This window comes from Mus caroli, unplaced genomic scaffold (genome assembly GCF_978045245.1).
Source record: "Mus caroli unplaced genomic scaffold, Mus_caroli_1 scaffold_9, whole genome shotgun sequence".
NCBI lineage: Eukaryota > Metazoa > Chordata > Mammalia > Rodentia > Muridae > Mus > Mus caroli.
The window spans coordinates 115855843-115876974 of record NW_028227264.1 but is presented as its reverse complement, the minus strand read 5'-3'; the positions used below and the strand labels follow the sequence as shown (position 1 = coordinate 115876974).

Genomic DNA, 21132 nt, shown 5'->3' with positions numbered 1-21132 from the left:
GTGTACACATGGCTATGTACATGGCTGGTGCCTACGGAGGCCAGAATAGAATGCTGGATTCCATGGAACTGGAGTTATAGATGGTTGTGAACCACCATGTGGGTGCTGAGAATTGAACCCTGGTCTTCTGGAAGAGCAGGTTGTACTTTTCTGCACTGGGCCTTCTCTCACTTTTAAGCTTTTAAAAGAATGAGCCTGGTGGGATAGCCATTAGCTTAGAGAGCATCTATACAGTGTCTAGACAGTGTCTTCAGATTGGCTGATCCCTCCCATCTTTCCCTGCTGTGCCCTGTGACCCCAATATTCTCTCTCTACCTGTGTTCTTTTGCATTTCCCACCGTCATTTCTAAAGCCCCCATTTCCCTCCAGAACCGTAAGCATTTTTCTTGTTTACTTGATGCTGGCTCTGCTGTCCCAACTCTGACAAAAGCCAGATGTCCTAATATTTTTGCTATTTTGTTGTCAGGTGTGGTTTGATGAGCTAATTCATGTGGATGGAGTGGTGACAAGTCACCATCTGCAGTTATGAAGGTAACAGCACCCAGCATCCAGGATGCCTCAAGACATTGACTCCATAGTTTAATTTCTAGGCTCCGTCAGCTGAGCAGACATGAGTTTAGGAGAACTATTTCCTGGCTCTTTCTAGTCAGCATCCCTCTAGCTAATCATGAAATACACTATATCTTCCTTGTCTTTTCAAAGTTCTTTTGAAAAAAAAAGGTCTACTTATTTCTATAATTTAAATCTTCTGGATAATTTAAGCTCTCTCTCTCTGCGCATATGTGGCCATATGTATGCATTCATCTAAAAGTACAAAATAAACACTTTTGAAATTTTATTTTAGAATATTAAAAATATTTCTCAGGGATTCTCAGAATAACATCGAAGAAGAGTCTGTTTAACAACATATATGTATAAAAACAGATCAGAATGAAATTAAATCTAAAGTGAACTATCAAAGAGAGAGAGAGAGAGATCAATCTCCTTGAATATGATCATAGTTTGTTGTATACATGTATACATATTTAAAAAATTAAAAAGAAATGAAATGCCCTTTGGACTGACTGAACTGAATACTTATTGGCAAGCTGTAAATCTTCTTCACAAGCAATCAGGAATAGAATTGACAGTACAGATAGCATGCTTAGTGGTACATAGGACAGAATTAGAGGCTACTTGTGGTGTTGAGCAGAAGAAACAGACAAAATTGTCAGGGGAGATTGCTCAGTGGTTAGTGCACTTGCTGATCTTGCAGAGGGCCTGGGTTTGATTCCCAGCACCGATATGGGGACTACCGATTGCCTATAACTTCAGCTCTATGGAATCTGTCACCCTCGTCTGGCCTCAGCAGGATCCTGCATGCACGCAGTACACATAAACTCAATATAGGCATGAATCTACATAAAACTAATAGATCAGTCTTTAAATCAAGAATTAGATAAGAATAAGAGAAAGGGGGCTGGAGAGATGGCTCAGTGGTTAAAAGCACTGACTGCTCTTCCAGAGGTCCTGAGTTCAATTCCCAGCAACCACATGGTGGCTCACAACCATCTGTAATGGGATTCGATGCCCTCTTCTGGTGTGTCTGAAGACAGCTACAGTGTACTCATATATACATAAAAATAAATACATAATTCTAAAAAAAGATTTATTAAAAAAAGGAATGAGATAAAGGTTTCAGAACCAACAGTTTTAAGGATATGCTTTTATGGATTTTTTTCTTTCCTTAAAGAAAAAAAAAAAAAACTATGGACAAATCAGGAATAACTAGAAGGAGACATCGTACATTGTTCTGCTGGGAAATTAAGACAAATCCTTTTTTAATGCTTATTTTATTATAACCTGGAAACTATAATCTTTAGCAAGGGAAAAATGAAATCTTAGATTATTTTTCAGAACAATGATATGTGCTCCTGGTCTTGGCACATGGAATGGGGATGTTGTAGGATTCAAGGCCAACTTGGGTTACACTGCACGGAAATCCAAACAAACAAACAAACAAACAGGGACAACCTACTTCAGTGGGGACATTTCCACAACAAATATTACTGCACAAGGGGAAGACAGCTGTCAAAACTTAAGAGTCGAGCTGCTTTCCTTTATAATGATTACTTTCAGATAGGTGTACTGTGCTTTCTTGGAGCTCTAGGAAAAAAAAAAAAAAACGATGTTGCAGGGGAGTATCTTTATCTTGTGTGTAGTGCCTGATATCTTTACCTTTCTGCTTATTTGCAGCTTCCATATATCTTGCCACCCACCATTCTACAGAAACAAAAGCCACAGTTTGACACCACCAACTGTGCACATATATGGGAAGCTTACTGTACTCTAGACTTTATAGCCAGTGATTCTGTAAGTGATTTGACTGCTCCAGCTTCACTGTGAAACAGAGACATTGTGCCAGATGAGTCTACCGAAAGATCAATCAATATTATTTGAATTGGGATATTATTTTTAAGTTGCAAATAAGGCATTTTCTGAATGAAGAAATAAAGGCATCTATACAGCTAGGACCAATTTCACACAAGGAGTGATGTGTATATTTTATAATTTAAGTTTTCCACATAGGACTATAACATGTACGTTCGGATATTTGCTTACTTGTTTATGTTTTCATTTTGGAGAAATATTCTCCCATGAACCAAATGCCAGGTACAGGTGCTCTCAATTATTCTTGACATGTCACATTATGACTACATTAATATAATCAAGATCTGGTCTAAAGTCCTCCTCTGATGCAGACAGTTCAATAGAGAAATGTTGCCACATATTCTATAATCATAATCGATTCCACCTCTGGCTTTTAACCCGTCTCAGTGTAGTCTGCCTATGAGCTGATCTCTACAGTACTAAATAGGAAAAAAATTAGAATCTGGAAAATGCTTAATATAAGTAAATATGGCACTTAAAAATACTCAAAACACCGGACTGATGGATAAGAGGTGTGGAGGAAGATGAGGTTGCTATCCGGCACTAGGGCAGTGTTCATAGGTTTTTAGCTACAAAGCAGGGGTCTTCAAATGCTTAGTAGGAATTTTGTCCTGTAGAGGGTATATGACAACATCTAGAGAAACTTTGGGGGAAGATAATGGGTCAGGGTCCGGCTAGGTTGCTGGCAAACACTCAGCAATGCACAGGAAAGGCCACCCACCTCAGCCCATCAGAACAGCCAGCCCTTGATATTGTTGGGCAGCCCTACAGTAAGGAATCGATAAGGGATCTAAGACTCACCTGGTACAACATCTCTGTTTCACAGTGAAGCCGAGGCAGTCAAATCACTTACAGAACACTGGCTATAAAGTCTAGAGTCCACATCTCCTAAATCCTAGGCATGTGATCATTTCAACTATGGTTTCTTTCAACTACACACATTCTCCTTTCTGACCCAGAGCTTCCGGAAGTGTGTGTCAGAGACTTCTCTGCACAGTTTGGATCTTCACACATACATTTGTATATGTCCTTTTGCTATGAAAATTCCCTTTGTTTTAAAAGACTCATTCTTAAATTCTAGCAGAGCAATGACAAGCTAAGACTTTCCCTTCTCTCCCCCCCATCCCCCACCCCGCTCCGCCCCTCGAGCTTGTGTTGGAGTGTTGGGATGCATTAGACTAATCTGATCATTTGAGGGAGGAGAAAGGAAAGGAATATTGAGTAAGAGGAGCTGTAAAAGCTAAATTTTTGTATGGGGGATAGAAAATGGCAACGGCGAGACCCAAGGAACACAGAAATGAGAGGAAGTTAAACAAAGCCCCCTTGAAACATTTTTGCAGTTACAATTTTCATTTTTAAAAGTCTCGTGAGTAACAGAAAGCAGTGTGTTTGGAATAAGGGGCATTCTAATTTAAAAAATGATGGCCCTAATAGATGGTGTTCTGTTCTGTGTTTTATGGTAAGTTATGAGAGAGTTTATTCTTTTACTGTCATGAACATTCTTAATATATCCCGGAAATAAGACTGGAGGTGCAGGTGTGGAACATGACAGTGTTCCAAGGAGCTTGGAGGTTTCTAGGAGGCTGATGTGTAAGCTTATGTCCGGTACAAGGGTCTAAGGTGCAAAAGGGTGTGTCCTCTGCACACATGCATGGAATAACATATGCTTATCAGCTTGCCTGGGTGGAGTCTGTCTGATAAACACAGGAATACTCATATGTTCCTAGATCTATCTGTGGCTAGAAGAGAAGTCTGCAGAATGACTGAGAGGAATAAAGATAACCACGCTTGACTCCCATATGGGATCCAGCAGAGCCATGGAAGTAAGTGCAGACATCCAACCCAGGTGCTCTTGACTTCCAATTCCAATCCCTCCTGCCCTTCCCTTCCTCCCACACGTATCCATGCACTGTTTGCTATGGGTCAAGCCGCTGACTCTTCTGAATTCTGGTTGGCTCATCAGTAAAGATAGAAACGTAAAGCATTGTTTTGTGTCCTGCTTAGTAAGTTTAGGATGAGCAAGTGTGATATATACAGAAGAAGTGGATTATTATTATTGTTATCATCATCATTATTATTTTATTACTATGAGTAAAGGGGTTACACATTACGTAATTAATAAACAGAATAATTTGAGCTACAGGTGTACTTTGGCAATGGTGTCTTAGTCAATCATATCAGCTAAGTCTATCTGGGTCTATCTACCTTATCCATAGAGATTGCACATAACAGGTTAGAGAAAACAAAGCTCTTTATGCTCACTTTTGGGATGAACACACTGCATGATGTTCAGAGCCCAGGGGTCTAACAGAGTAGTCCCCACCATAGGTGCCAGAGCATGACTAGAGAATCCTTCTACTTCATACCTGGATGGCGCTTCTGTGGGTTCACCATGCCAGCACGTTTACATGCTAGCGACTGTTTGTGGTTTCTCAAATTGCTTTCCAGAAGCAGTCTGGCCACTAGGTGTGTCTATGTACATTTTATGAATATGTTTACACCTTTTAATAAACCTGTACGTACATTGGAAGGTTTAATTTAGATGAGAAAGGGTGTACTTTCTATTATGCACCCAAGTTCAAGAACTAATTCTTCTCAGTAATGTATTTCCTTTATCAAAAACAGACTGAATGGAGTCGAAGTTGCCCACACACTTTTTCTTGGAAAATTCTATTTGTCTATGTGCCAGCAGTCCGCCCACTCCCCGTTCACATTTGAGAAGTGCTAAATAAGTCACACATTTGAAAATGTCATGCTTGTCTAATTTTATGTCTGGCAATAAATATTACTTTTTCTGTATTTTAAGGAAACTAAACAATATGCCATATTAAAAAAAAAAAACCTTGCCAAGTTTTATGCTAGTATTATATAGCAGATGTAACCTTTCATGACAACAATTTACCTATACAATGCCATGATAAAATCACCTGATTTTTATGTCAATGCAATAAATATAAGAAGAACAGGCAAAAATAATGGCACTTGATATTCCATAAATATAATTAATGGCACCATAGGATCATTCTGAATTATAGCTTTTTCTTTGCCATGGAGTCAACAAAAGTGCAGGAAACAGTTGTATTGTGCATTTGAGAATTAGAAAGTGTGTCTCAGTCTACTTCGGCACAAAATACATCCTGTCTAACCAATACTAAGAGATCCTGACAAAAAATAATTTAATATAATTATCAGAAGTGTTTGGATTTAGGAAGTTGAGTTGATCTTAGAGAATCATATTTGATGTGTCTCTAAATGTGAGCTGTGGCAAATCATATCAGATAAATTTAGCTTCGCCTTAATCCTGTTAGAGAGTATTATTTCTCCATGAATATCAATCTCTTCCTTAGCACTGTAGTTCCTCTGTTCCTCTTTTAGTGATCGCCAATATGGTAAAATTTAAGGCGATGTTTGAAATCAATCAACCTATTTCTGTCATTCATTCATAGTAATCACTTGCACACAGTCAAGTGTTCTTGTTTCCATCTTTATTCTCCACCCCTTAACATGCTCTTCCCTAGAGAGGGGACCCCATGGCTTGGTAAACAATCCAGATGACATAGAGGGCATTTAGTATTTTCCATTCCCTGGTCATCAGACCCTGTGAATCCCGTTCCTTGTATGTCACACAGCACTCTGTCTTCTATGCCTGCTCCTCTCCACTTCTCCAGTTCAACTCCCTTTTACCACAACCATGTGCGTAATCAGAAACTGAACTTCTAAGCACACTCGCATCATCTGCATGGACATTGTTTCCATTTCCCTGTTGAACCTGACAGTCTAAATCTGCCTCATCCCCACACCATTCTACCACTGTCTTCTCTGTCCGACATGCACATCCCACGCATGTGTGTATCTATCAGATGCCTGACTATTCTGCCTTCGCAAGCACTACTATGCTATCTTCTTTGTGGTCCTGATCACAATTTAGTACTGAACAAAGGTATGATGTGACTGTTGATGCTTATGGAAAAACTGTGGGGAAAGTACAGAGTTCCCAGCCATGCCTGCCTCATGAATAGCTTGCTTTGGTAGAGTACGTTTGTAATAAAGGAAGAAGCAGTATTGATAGTATTGACTCTGCCACAGTGTAGATGAGATCACCCTTAGTGACGAACATTTTACACACTTGATGAATTCCTAAAGCCATGCAGTCATCGGAATGCAGAAGAAGTTCATTGCCCTAAAAATCTATATTCTCCACACAATAGCCTCTCTGTCCACCATGACCTGACAGCCAGGGATCATTCTAATATCTTAATGTGTTTCTCGGGATGACATGTCGATGGGCTCACACAGTATGTTCGCTGTTTGATATTTAAAACATGTTAGCCTTCGTCCATATTTCTCTCCATCATTAAAGCATCAGAGAACAGGGACTTTTGTGCCTCATCCTCTTCATTCCCACACTGGGTCCTCTGCATGAATATGTCGCCTATGAACATGTTGCTTGACTGTGCGGATGAATCCACAACAGGCCTGACACCACCATCCACACCTTTGAAACATTCTTTTCTTGATTCGTTCTAGTAACATCAGAACATACTTTTTCAGGCTTGTGACGTTGACACAGATGCTTTGCTAATATTAGAAGAGGAGTTGGCCTTGGTCCCAAGAAGTTGAGGGTAGGACCACTATTGGTCCTTTAGTCTGAGACCAGTGCATGATTGTACTCAGTCTGTGGGATATCTGGACATTATATTTCAATTACAGTCACTGAATCTGAAACCTATCTTACCTGCCAATAGCAAACCCTATACTTTTTCTGCCCTTTAGTATCCAAGGCCTGCTTATGAACTGGCTTCTCACCTTTCTCTTTCATTCTTGCCTTTCTCTTCTGAATTTTACTCATTAATCCTCCAAACAGTCTGTTTATTTATCACTTTCTGCTCTTTTTTCCTTACTGTTCTAGAATTCCTCTTTTTCTCCTTGTCGTGATGAGGATCAAACATGGGAACTGATAAGCTCTAAGCAAGCCTTCTGTTGAGCTATACTCTTAGCTCATTCATCCCTTTAATCTGTGCAAGAGAATAAATCCTAGTTAGGACTAACAAGACAGAGGAGAGAACTTGAGATTTTCCTGTGCTGAAGAAGGAAGGATCACATATCTTAAAGTGCAATCAGCCAGGAGAAGGAACTAAACCCTTTGAAAAAGTACTCAAGAGTCCCTCCTTGCGTACTCTTTGGTTGGTGGTTTAGTCCCTGGGAGCTTTGGGGGTACTGTTTGGTTCATATTGTTGTTCGTTCTATGGGACTATAAACCCCTTCAGCTCCTTGGGTCCTTTCTCTAGCTCCTCCATTGGGGACCCAGTGCTCAGTCCAATGGATGGCTGTGAACCTCCACTTCTGTATTTGTCAGGCTCTGGCAGAGCCTCTCAGGAGACAGCTATATCAAGCTCCTGTCAGCAAGCACTTGTTGGCATCCACAATAGTGTCTGGGTTTGGTGACTGTATATGGGATGGATCCCCAGCTGGGACAGTCTCTGGATGGCCTTTCCTTCAGTTTCTGCTCCTAACTTAAGCTCCAGCCACATATGTAGCAGATGATGGCCTTGGGGGACATCAGTGTGAGGAGAGACCCTTGGCCTTGTGGAGGCTCAATGCCCCAGTGTAGGGGAATGCCAGGACATGGAAGTGGAGTGGGTGGGTTAGTGATCAGGGGGAGGGGCGAAGGGATAGGGGGTGTTTCCAATGGGAAATGAGGAAAGGGGATAAAATTTGAAATATAAAAAAAAGACAATATCTAATAAAAACATATAAAAATTAATCAATTAATTAATTAATTAAATTTTGGGGAAATATTTACATAAATCCTATAACTTTACCCTATGTAGCACTATTGGTATTTTCCTATGCTTATTTTTAATGTTTTGTAATTTTATATATTTTAACCCAAATTATGACATATATTTGTATGCAAGTGTAATATATACCTTCTTTATTTAACATTGTCTCTTAAGTATCTTACTATCATTAGTTTTTAAAAATGAAAAAAAAAAAGTTAGTCAGAGGTCTCTACAATTTCCACAAACCTTTCACTCCTTTTCATTAAAAATATTTTCTTTAATATCCATCACTTAAGATATAAAATCTCTTTTAAACTTAGTTCTTAAATGACAGTCTTGATTACCAGGTCACAATTTTTAGAAGTTCAGTTTCTGATCCAAAGGAGATATCTTTGAATCTGTTCTGATGGGACTCTTAGAATGCCTTGCGGTTTCTTATAACTTGAGATCTTGGGCACGTGCTCTTCTTCACTCTGTTTGTGACCTTATTGGTGTCTGCCAAGTTGAGCTCAGCTGAGCCTCTCTGACCTCATAGACCCAGTCTCAATCTCTTTGGCATTGCTTCCAGAAGGAAGAGCACCCATGCAAACAACACAGCAAAGCATTTGACACAAAACGCCTGGCAACATTGTTGACTGTAGACAGAATCATGGGTATTGTCTTTTGGGGGAACGTGTAAAACAAAACAGGAAGCATTTCCTAAAGTATGCAAAATAAAATGAACATAATACACAGGAAAAGATATTAAACCCATTTGTAAACTTCAAACTACATCACAGATTAAAAAAAAAAAGAATAGTAATAATAACAACAAAAAAACCCCTCATTCCACTTGAAAGTTAACTATTAACTTGTTCAATACAAAACTTGGCTTAATTTAGAGGGTTGGGCTTATTTTGGGCTCTACTTTTTACAATCAGGACTATGCTTTGTTGGTTGTGTCGAGACCTGCAGAACAATTGGAACGTTTACTTTTACTCCTATATATTATTCATTCAACTGGAAATGAGGTAGCAGTGAATGGCTATACTCACTTCCTTTAGTGCTGAATATTTCTTAGAATACCTTCAAGGCTGTTTAAAAATAAGGAAATAAACCATTCCTTGGAGAGAAAGCTTGCCTCAAAGATGTACTTCTTCAAAAAAAAATTTTTTTTCCCTGTGTCCCATAAAGATGACATAAGAGAAGAAATAAAGTCAGCCTCAAAGTGTGCACTTGAGACTTCAGTGACATTAAGGGTTATAGTGACCTCAGTAAATCACCGTTTAAATCTTCACTCAGGGGTTGGTCTAGATCCTAAACACTTCAGTGCAGCTGCAGCCTCCTCGTGAGGCGCAGCACCCACACTTCCGCACGTCCACACACACCTCATTTAGCAATCAATCGTCTGCTGCCACAAAGAAACGGTCCCAAGCCTAACACGATTATAGCCTGGCTCTGTAGTCTTTTCAACATTCATTCAAGAGGGCAAAATAGCTAACATTGTTAAGCAGTGGGCCCCACAAAGGACAAGATACACAAAGAAGCCAACTTACCATCAAACAGGTTACTATGATGATAAAGATGCTGAGGAAGATGACGACAGCGTAAAATCCTTCTTTGCTCCAGATCTTGTCCGCTTCATGCTGCCCTTGTAAAACATTTTTCTTTCGAAAGCAAAACAGAAAGCCCGGGGTTAAAGGAGAGCCTGGGGAAACAAGCTCTTATCAGACTGTCAACATAGTTTTTTTTTTTTTAGCCCGATTCCACTCGGTGTAGTAAAACACACCTCCACCCAGCGCTGCCACAGCTGCTGCCCTAACTGCTCAGACACGGATGGATGGACAGCTGTCCTCGATGTCAGGAGATCCTGTAAGGGTAGGGTGGGCTTTGGGGACAGGATCCTGAGTTCTTGCCTTCCTCCAGGTCCCACACAGCCTCTCCTGGAAACTACCTGGTTCACAGGTGAGGGAGCTCTGTGCTTTTCTGTGCTGAGGAACTGTTACCAAAGCTCTCTGTACTCTGAGTCCCCTCCCACGTCCACGCTGTCTTGCAGCGCTCGCTGCTCCTTAGTTTTAAACAGAAGCGAAACAGGTGCGAACGAAAAGCTCGCGATGGTTTAGTAAACAAGCCTCGAGGCTGGGACCACTCCTGTTCACTTTTCTTCTTTTTATCGGGATCATTTCCCTCCTTACATGGAACTTCCTTTGTCAAAACCTAACAGCAGCATCGCATGTAGAAATTACCAGGATATTATGTTTTATTTGGAGTGACAGGGAACACCCGCAGGGTCAGAATTATTTAGTAATAAATGGTAAGAACATGAGTAGGACTCATGTTTTAATTTTTACTGCTTTTACTCCGTGCTTTGGGAGTGGAGCTAGACAAGATATATAAATAAGATGTGACTGTTTCTTGGTCCAACGTTACTCATTCCTCAGAACAGAACAGGATGGATGCTTCAGAACTCTTATTATTTTCTGTTTTACACTCTCTCCTTACATAGCCCAGGCTGGCCTGGGACTCAAGGTAATTAATTCTCTTCCCTTAGCCTCTTAGGTGCTGGCATCATGGGCACGGATGGGCCAGGATGCCGAGATATGGGAATGTTTTATAAGTTGATGATATTGTAGATTTATAGGTAAAGAAATATCACCTTGAAAAACCTAGGTGGTTTCTGAGTAGGACAAACAAAGTTTGTATCAAGCAAACTGTTTTCACTCACTCAATAGGACCATTCTACAATCCTTAGGGAGAGCACGTGTCTATCCTTGACGATTAATTAGCCCCAAAGACTAAGCAAGCCTCAAATTAAACCTAGATTCCAGGTGCTTACATTTTTGAGACCATTTCTAGTTATTTCTAAGGTTAAAAAGTGTACCTGTCATTTTCCAATTAGATAAAAATGTTAACCTTAAAAACTACTTTCTGGAAATTTTCATCTCTGCAGTCAAAGATGAGTAAGGAAACTGGGAGTTCAATTTTGATGCTACAAATCATTGGGAGAGAGAGACGAATTTATGCGCGACTACCTCTTGCCTTTTCTAGACAGATGCACAGATAAAGGAAATAATTTATGTACATCCTTTGAACGACAGAGAATCAGTTAGCACTCAACTGGAGATGCGACTAGTAAGAGTACTTTGCTGGAAATACTGGGTTCCCGTGACAATCTCTTTTTTCACTTCTTTGAAAACAGCTAGGCCAATTTTTTTCCTTTTTGTTCCAGTTTGTCTGTAAACACAGCTAGAAGCTAATAGAAAAGAAAACTGTTGTAGGAACCGGAGAATGGGATTGAAAGTTGTTTTTTTCTTTCCCCCCCAGGCAAGCCAATGGCATTCATTGTTTGTTACAAAAGCAAACTAGTTAAGCCTTCACGCAGGCAGCAGGCATTTGTCATATTTAAGCATAAAGATCTGAGCTTAAACTTGTGTCAAATTTAAAGAAGAGGTTGTGATTGGATCCACTCTCCTTCTATACTTCTATGGTTCTCTAGAGCATAAAAATGCCGCCTTCCATGGAAGGCAGACCTGTTCTGAGTTTTCTTTTTTAAGTGAAGCAACGATGTCGGCAGCATCATGCCAGCACCCTCCCATAGCCCACCCCACCCCCAGCTAAAAGGGCTCTTGTTTTGAACTAGAACTTAGTCACTGCACGTTCCTGGTAAACAGATTTCCTTCTGAGTCACGCTGCTCCTGCTGAGCCCTGCTATATCGGTTCAGAGATCTAAACAGCCTGAGAAGGGCAGGGTAATAAAGGAAAAGTTTGCGGTCTTCAAGAGCCCACACATCAAAAGATTGCAATACACACTAATGACCAATCTAACCTCTGCATAGGGTTAACCCAGTGGTGTTTAGATTTTGTCAGGGGCTGCGGGTTCAATAAGTCACAGACTCCCAGGCCAGGTCAAGTTAATGCCAGTGTACCATCTTTATGACTTATTTCATGGCTGTGCTGTTTTGCCCTGTCACGTAGGTATAGTTAAAAGCAGCTGGTGTGTTTTATTATTTAAAAATCAAGACATTTCCATTCTATATGACGATGGCCTCTCTAGCTGTTTTATAACTCGATGTCATGAAGTTGGTTCTGCCTGTTCCTCTACCATCTCTCCCCCAGCCCCCTTCACTCTTTCATGCTTTGGGTTTTTTTTTTCTTCCCCATTTTCTTTCCAACTCCTTATATCAGGGAAGATAAAGAAGATACAGGGAGCTGGGGAGGCCTACCTCTTAGGGACAGGTGGAGAGCCGAGAAATGAAACGGAAATGTTATAAATGGTCCGGTTCACTTGAGGGCTGCAAACGAATGCAATTCATCTCACAACAGGATGGCTTTGCAGGGTGAGTGCTGCTTTCCATCACAGTAGGCACAGTGCAAGCACTTGATCCGAATGATCTAGGCTATGTTAACCCCAATGGTAGGTATATATGCCCTCAGCAATGCAGGCTAGGCTGGGAACGCTTCACACTCGCTTGCTGGTTAGTGTTTGCAAGTTTTGAAGGAGTAATCATCCAACTCAGAAATTATGGGTCATATTTTATATTGTATGATTTTTTTTTTCTGTTTGTATCAATTTTCCTCAGGAATCATTCAATTTGGCAGCCTGCTATTTAAAGAAGGTAGCTTCCTCCTTTGAAATATAGTAATTATGAAGCTGGAGAATTTTGTTCATGGACAACCATAAAAACCTAAATAATTGGTTCGGTGTTAATGTGGGACTTAAGGTTTCAGTTTCATAAATCTCAGGACGGCTGGTTCCGGAGTAAGAGGCTGTCTTAAAGACTCTTCACCCCAGAAAAGAAACAAAAGATCTCTTTCCCCCAAGAAACTTGGACTGGAGACAGATGATGAACAAAGGTGATTCTCTATTTGGTATTTTTCTTTGTTTTCTGAGTCATTTAAAAAAAATCAGGAACATTAGGAAAGAGTGGCAAAGCCACACTGTTACATGAAAATAATGTAACAATTAAATCCAGGAATCGATGCTTTGAAACATCATTGTGAAATTCAGCAATGGATGTAAGAGATAGCCCAGAACCTGGTGTGCCATGTCCCCTTACACCCCTTAATGGCTATTCTGCCACAGTAAGGTATATTTGAGGATTCCAAGGTGAGGCAGGGTTAAGGCATAAGCAGTTATATAAGCCTTAACCACAGGGGGAAGACTAAAGACAGGAACACTTACAGAAGTGCCCCCGGTAGCATTAGACAACTGTCTCTCACTATTTCTGCAGTGCCCTGTAGGCTGGAAGTGACGCAGGCACTGGGTCCTGCACACTGCGGACACATTCTGCCTTGGCTTTCTCCTTGTTACACTTAGAGTTCCAGGACAGGGCCTTCCAGAGCTGTGCGTGAACCAAAGGTTCAAACAGCCCATCTCACCTCGATGAAAGACCCCTTAACAGCCAACTCAAACACTCAGTGAGCTCTTATTCTGAGTACTGTGCAGGTTAGATAGGTTCTAGATTTTATATTCCAACCAACTTATGGGCAAACATCCTATTTTGGTCACTAAATACACTTGATATTAAAGTTTAGGGTGGGCTTTGTTATCTGCTGTGAACCAATGGCTTTCTTATGGGCGGTCTGCATAGACTACTCCTTCACTACAGTTATGTGATGGGAGACCCCTAAGCATGCAACCGTTAAAACATATTCCTATCGTATCCCTGAGTGCCCTGGAACTGAGATTAAAGGTGTGCATCACCACTGCCTGGCAATGTCTATATTTTAATTACAATATGTATTTTAAATAATTCTGTTTGGATAGTGGGCCTAACATTCTTGCTGAGATCCTTGCATCTGCTTATATCCCTTTGCCATCTCTGAGTGTTGTTCTATTAATGTAAAAATCAGGCTCCAGATTTGTTGGCTCGATTACTCATTTTTTCTTAACGTAAGGTAGGACTAAGCATGGCGCTTCACTACTTGCTGAGTCAGCTTTTCACGCTGTGTCCATCGGGCTGCAGGATAAAGTAGCAAAGAGAAAAGGATGTGGCATGTGCCATCAAGGGACCTATAGTGCAGAGAGAACACAACACAGGGTGTTCTTGCTCTTAGCTCAGTGGAAACATGTTGCTTGGAGCCCCCTAGTTCTTGAAGGGACAATGGAAGGCTCTGCCACTGAACAGGCTAATGAAAGCCAAGAGGAGTATGGAGAGACCAGATGGCAAGCATGGAGGGATGTGATTAGGGGTCGTGATAACTAACACATTTAGAATTGCTCCAACATAAGCTAAGAAGCAGCCACTCAGCAGTGACAAAGCCCAGTCACCTGGAGGACCACGCAGCACATTAAGAAATCTGGACTGCATTCTATTGTATTTGAGACCAAAGAATCATAAAATTAGGTTTACATTGAAGAACGTTTCTCTGATAGCAAAAGGAAGAAACATGTTTTGTGTAGGAAGGAGAGGGGCAGGGCAGGAGACAAAAGCAAAAGTCATGAGCAGAGGGTGACTGTCTTGATTCAGGAGTGACAGATAGTTTGTCCTCCTAGCTATGCCTTCTGCACCTGGTAATTCAGCCAACTGGGGATAGAAAATATTAGTGGAGAAAATTCATCTTCAGTTCACCTATACACTTTCTCGCCACTATTTCCTAAACAATATTTTTAGCAACTCTTCATATTTTAATAACATTAATATCATGTATTATGAGTAATATAAGCATATGGGAGTGTGTCCCTAGAGTATACTCAGATATAGCTTTATATAGGAAATTTGAGCATCTGACGATTTTGGTGTGTGTTGGTGTCCTGGATTCAATCTTCTGAGGACATCAAAGGACTGTGCATTCTCAATGCTCAAGTCATCTGGGTTGAAATCACATTTGTTTTGTTTGGTGCAAACAAAATCTGATGAACCTCACATACATTAAAAAATTAATCGATATGTCACGTCAATTAGAGAAGGGCTAGATCCATTTTGAATACGAAGAATCTAAGGCTCAGGGTGGTTAATACTGTGGAAAGAGAAAAATCCCCACAGAACAAAATGGTCTGAGCAAGATTCAAACGGTTGAGCACGAACAATTTTAATATAAGGCCTATGGATTTGCTGACATGAAGGGCAAAGTAACTTACAGGAAAGAGGAATGACCCAGGCAGCGAATCGAATAGCGTTTGCTTTGTTTCCTTTGGAAGCAGTAGCTCAGGCTTGCCTGGAACTCTCTATGTAGGTCAGTCAGCCTTTGAAATCATGACCCTCCAGCCTCTGCCTCCTGAGTGTCAGCGTCTGGTATTTCAGGGGTGTCCCATCCAGACAGTTATACTCCCTCTGTCTCTGTCTCTCTCTCTTCCCTCCCTCCCTCCGTCCCTTCCTTTTCCCTTCTTCCCTCCTTCTCTTCCTCTCTCTTCTTCCTTACTTCCTCCTCCTTGCCTCTCCCTTTATCTGTCCCTCCCTTCTTCCCTCCCTCTCTCCTCCTCTCCCTTCCATCATTCCTCCTTTTTTTCCTCTTTTTCTTCCAGTACTGGGGACTGAACCCAGAGCCTAACACACACATGTAAGTGTTAGTTTATACCTCACTCTTGAGTCACTTTGAGGCAGTTTCTTAATTTCTGTGTACTCTACTTTCTGTTTATACCTGTTTTCCCTTAAAGCCAAATCCTGTGAATTTGTGAACGGAATGGAACCCCATGAATTTGTGAACGGAATGGAACCCCGTGAATTTGCGAACGGAGCGGTGTCTATTTAGGATGCTGGTGATTCTGGTGAGTTTGAGTTTGCTAGGAGAGATGGAGAGGGTCAGTCACTGGAGAGGGTGATGGAGAGGGTCAGTCACTGGAGAGGGTGATGGAGAGGGTGATGGAGAGGGTCAGTCACTGGAGAGGGTGATGGAGAGGGTCAGTCACTGGAGAGGGTGATGGAGAGGGTCAGTCACTGGAGAGGGTGATGGAGAGGGTCAGTCACTGGAGAGGGTGATGGAGAGGGTCAGTCACTGGAGAGGGTGATGGAGAGGGTTAGTCACTGGAGAGGGTCAGTCACTGGAGAGGGTGATAGAGAGACGGAGAGGGTTATTCACTGTGTAGGAAAAATGGAAGTGATAGTAGAGACACCCCTTTTAAGTGTCAAATTTACAAAATCCCATATAGAAAATATCTGGCCTTCTTACACATAGGAAAAGGCCTACTTCATATAATTCCAAATCATGGAGAAATGAGTATTTTGTGACTATTTTGACAATGAAGGTGATGTGAAAGGAAAAAAAAAACAGAGTGGAGTTTTTGTTTTGTTGACGACTCAGTTTCAAGTGACGAACCTATCTAAATGTTCTTTCTTGTAAACAGTTTACTGAAAAAATAATTACAAGATCACAACAGTTTCAAGAATCAAGTGATAAATAGTGAAACTTTAACACAAAAAGTGAAAAGTGAATTTTCTTAGGGAAAACAGAAGCGGAAGTGGACTGGATTCTGACTTTTAGGGAGATTGCTGTTTTAAAATCCACACACACCTAAGGGTTTCCCTCTCAAAGCCTCACAGTTTGGATTAGCATGTGGTGCTAACTGCGGTTTTTTTTTTTTTTTTTTTTTTTTTTTTGAACTGTTGCATGCAAGGACATACCTCAGGGGAGACGTCTGTAATTCCAAACTGTGGTAAACTCTGATGCAAACCATCCACATTAAGCGAACGCAGTACTTCCTCAGCCTGCAGGGCCTGTGGCTCTCCTGGTTTCCGGTTTCCGGGAGACACAAACAACTCAACCTGGTTCTTCTTTTCCTAGTGAGAACACACCATTTGGGTAAGATGAAGACATCTTTCAAGAGTTGGGTAAAATTTTCGCCTGTTCTTCACCAACATTAAAGTCAGGTTCCTAGAGCCTTCGAAGTCATTTAAGGGAGTGATGTATATTAATTTTTCCTATATATATTACCATTAATTTCAGAGATGGTGTCCAGGCTGACCCTGGTCTCCACATCCTCCTGCCTCAGCTTCCTCCTAAATGCTAGCATTATAGCTGTGTGCCAACTTAACCTATATTTCTCAGGTGCTTCCTGGATAATTATGCTGACACATCTAGTTTAAGGTCCAATGAGTTAGTACTTAATATATTATTTAAGTTATTTTATATATTTTCATTTAAATAGTTTATACATATTAGATATTTACTATATATGTGTGTGGTGTGTGCTCATATGCATGTGTATGTGTGCATTGTGTATACACTATTGTGAACCACATGTGTGTTGGAGCCTGTGGAGCTCGGAAGATGACCTTGCGTCCTCCGGAACTGGAGTCCTAGGCAGCTGTGACTATCATGTGGGTGCTCAGAACCAAAGACAGCTCCTCTCTAAGAGCAGTGAGTGCTCTCAAACTGGGGAGCCATCTCTAAAGCTGTGTTTCAAGGTATCTGTCATGTGAGCCTTAGACAAATAGCTTTTTTAAAAAAATGAACAAATAAAATTCATGCTGGGCATGGTGGTACATGCCTTAACCCCAGCATTTGAGTTCGAAGCCACCCTGGTCTACAGAGTGAATTCCAAGACTGCCTGTACTACCCAGAGAAACCCTGTCTTGAAAGAATAAAAAGAAAAGTAATTTGATTTAAATTACCCATTTTATCCATAGGGGTTATAGCAATCTTCAGTGCAGATGAGAATATGCAACTCCCGACCTCCAGGTTCCCAGACTATTCGGGTGACTAGGTGAAAGGTCAGGAGTTACTTCAGAGCAGATCCCTCCATCCCTTAAGTTCTCCTCATTCCCACCTCAAATGTCAATCTTAAGTTTTTTTCTTGGTATTCCATGAGATATGTGGGGTAAGGGCCAACTCTTCTTTATCCATACATAGGTTTTTGTTTTGTGCATTCAACATTCATTTTATTGATAAGCTTGAAAGAGCTTTAGTAAACAGAGTCTGGAAACCTGGTAGAGAATGTTCCACTTTCCTGGACAGTATTTTGGGAGTTCTGTCAAGATGCCAGAACATGTGATCTAGTCCTTTTTCATACTTATTGGGGGAGCTGATATTGAATTATGACAAGGTGAATAAAATATTTTCTGTAAGGGGCCAGACTAAATTCCTTAGGCTTTATGGGCCAATCTGTTTGCTATAACAACTTAGTTTTGCCCCTGTATGCATAAAAGCAGTCACACACAACATGTGAATGAGCGGACCTGGCTTGTTTCAATAAAACTTTATTTACAAAAATAGTTCCTGTGGTAGATTTGGATTATCCGTCGTGGAACCATAGCTTGGAGCCTTTGATAATGGAGATGGAGCTTGAGTTCTGAGACTAGGAAAGGTAAACTCTTACAATGAGCCGGTTAATGTGCACTTGCTGAGGTAAGAGTCCCAGGGCTGCAGCTACTCCTTGGCGGAAGATCCGAAGCAGGGTTATGTTCAGCTTGGTTATATCCATTTGCAGTGTCTGGAAAACAGAGACAGAAAAAAAAAGTTACAAAAGCAAGTGAATATTGAGATTCAGATAGCCAGTTTATCATTAATAACTGGCCACACCAGTTTTGGGGGAGTGTCTTAATAAGTTCACAGCTTGAGTGCTAATTTTGATATAAATAGAACTGTAGACATTCTTTATGTGAGATTTCAAATGGTATTAGTTAAAAGATGGCAAATCATGTAATAGAGCAATTTGTCTAGTTATTTAAAAACACAAGAAAATGATCATTTTTTAAAAAATTTTTGAAAAGGAGTTCCATTGCAATGTGGCCTAATCTATTTTGCTTTCCTTTTGATGTTCGTGGACAAGCCTATTTCAGCTATGTAAACCGAAGGATATGTTTAATTCATGTTCACACATAGCCACCGAGAAGGATGCTGTACAAGTCCCATAAGGCTGAAGCTACAAGTTTCTCTATATAGAGATCTGCTGCCAATGCCAGGCAAATAGATGAGGTGCAGTATGTGTTTATGCTGGTAGCAAAGCCAGCGATACTAGTGACTTGATCTAAGGCAAACAGTGCTCATTCCACGTTTAGGAAAACAACTCCTAGCAAGTCTAGACAGTAAAACGTTCCAGAATTACAAATCAAATTGTGACAGTAGTAACAGCCTAAGCCAGTAGCGCAAACCAGGAAGTAGTTCCCTGTGTTTTCAAAACTGGATGGTGAAGTTCGACAATTGACTCTGCAGATAACCACGGTTCCTGTCTTCCCAGAGGACCTGAGTTCAGTTCTCAGCACCTGATTCAGCAGCGCATAACCACTTATAACTCCAGCCCCAGGGGACTCCACAGGCACCTACACAAAAGTGGTACACACACACACACACACACACACACACACAGAGACAGAGACAGAGACAGAGAGAGACAGAGACAGAGACAGAGAGACAGAGACAGACAGAGACAGACAGAGACAGACAGAGACAGACAGAGACAGAGACAGAGAACATGTCCCATACTCACAGCCAACCATTGAACTGAGCCCGGGGACCCTAATAGAAGAGTTAGGGGAAGGACTGAAGGAGCTGAAGGGGTTTGCAACTCCATAGGAAGAACAACAATATCAACCATTCAGATCCCCGAGAGCTCCCAGGGTCTAAACCACCAACCAAAGAGTACACATGGAGGGATCCATGGCTCCAGCTACATATGTAGCAGAGGATGGCCTTGTGGGGCATCAGTGGGAGGGGAGGTCCTTGGTCCTGTGGAGGCTCGATGCCCCAGCATAGGGGGAGGCTAGAGCACCCTCATAGAGGCAAAGTGGAGGGAGGATGGGATAGGGGATTTTTGGAGTGGAGACTGGGAAGGAGGACAACATTTGAAATGTAAATAAATAAAATAACCATAAAAAAGTCCTAAGAATGGTATAGCTGGATCTTCAGGTAGATCTATTTCCAATTTTCTGAGGAACACCTCCAGATTGATTTCCAGAGTGGTTTTACCAGCTTGCAGTCCCACCAGCAATGCAGGAGTGTTCCTCTTTCTCTGCATCCTCTCCAACATGTGTTGTCACCTGTGGTTTTGATCTTAGCCATTCTGATTGGTGTAAGGTGGAATCTAAGGGTCATTTTGATTTGCATTTCTTGGATCACTAAGGACTTTGAACATTTCTTTAGGTGCTTTTCAGGCATTCAAGATTCCTCAGTTGTGAAATCTTGGTTTAGTTCTATACTCCATTTTTTGATTGGGCTGTTTGGCTTTTTGGTGATTAACTTTTTGAGTTCTTTATATCATTTGGATATTAGCCCTCTACAGGATGTGGGGTTAGTGAAGATTTTTTTCCCAATCTGTAGGTTGCCGATTTGTCTTGGAATATACCCAAAAGATACCCCACCATGCCACAGGGACATGTGTTCCACTATGTTCATAGCAGCCTTATTTGTGATAGCCAGAAGCTGGAAACAACCCAGATGTCCCACGACAGAAAAATGAAAACCTCAGGAGATAGGAGGTTGGGGGAACCCTTCAGAATGCATCAGAGACCTGGGAGGTGAGAGAATCTCAAGACTCAAAGGGAGGGACCTTAGATGAAATGCCTGACAGTACAGAGAGGGAACTTATAGAGCCCACCTCCAGCAGGAAGACAGGACATCAAGTGAAGGATGGGGTTGCAATCCCACAGTCACATCTCTGACCCATAACTGTTTGTCTGAAAGAACTGCAGGGATGGAAATGGAGAGGAGCCTAAGGAAAGGAAGGTCCAGCGACAGGCCCAAAGTGGGATCCAACTCAAGGGGAGGTCCCAAGGCCTGACACTATCACTGAGGCTATGAAGCGCTCATAAAAAGGGACCTAACATGACCGCACTCTGGAAGACCCAACAAGCAGCTGAAAGAGTCAGATGTAGATATTTGCACCCAACCAATGGACAGGAGCAGCCGACCCTGTTGTTGAATTAGGGAAAGCTGAAAGAAGCTGAGGAGAAGGGCAACCCTGTAGGAGGACCAGCAGTCTCAATTCATCTGGACCCCCAAGATCTCTCAAATACTGGACCACCAAACAGGCAGCATACACCAGCTGAGATGAGGCCCCCAACAC

At 41.4% G+C, this 21132-nt stretch overlaps 1 protein-coding gene across 4 annotated transcripts in view; it reads right to left on the bottom strand.

Annotated features, from left to right (window-relative positions):
- Positions 1-21132, bottom strand: part of Ptprr (protein tyrosine phosphatase receptor type R) — a 250012-nt gene that overhangs the window by 86818 nt on the left and 142062 nt on the right. For all 4 annotated transcript variants that reach the window (XM_021174212.3, XM_021174213.3, XM_029482860.2 and 1 more), the window contains 3 exons: positions 18448-18561; positions 16754-16909; positions 9749-9859 (listed from right to left, as the gene is read on the bottom strand). In XM_021174212.3, coding sequence (XP_021029871.1) covers positions 9749-9859; positions 16754-16909; positions 18448-18561 — 381 coding nt within the window. The remainder of the gene's footprint in view (positions 1-9748; positions 9860-16753; positions 16910-18447; positions 18562-21132) is intronic.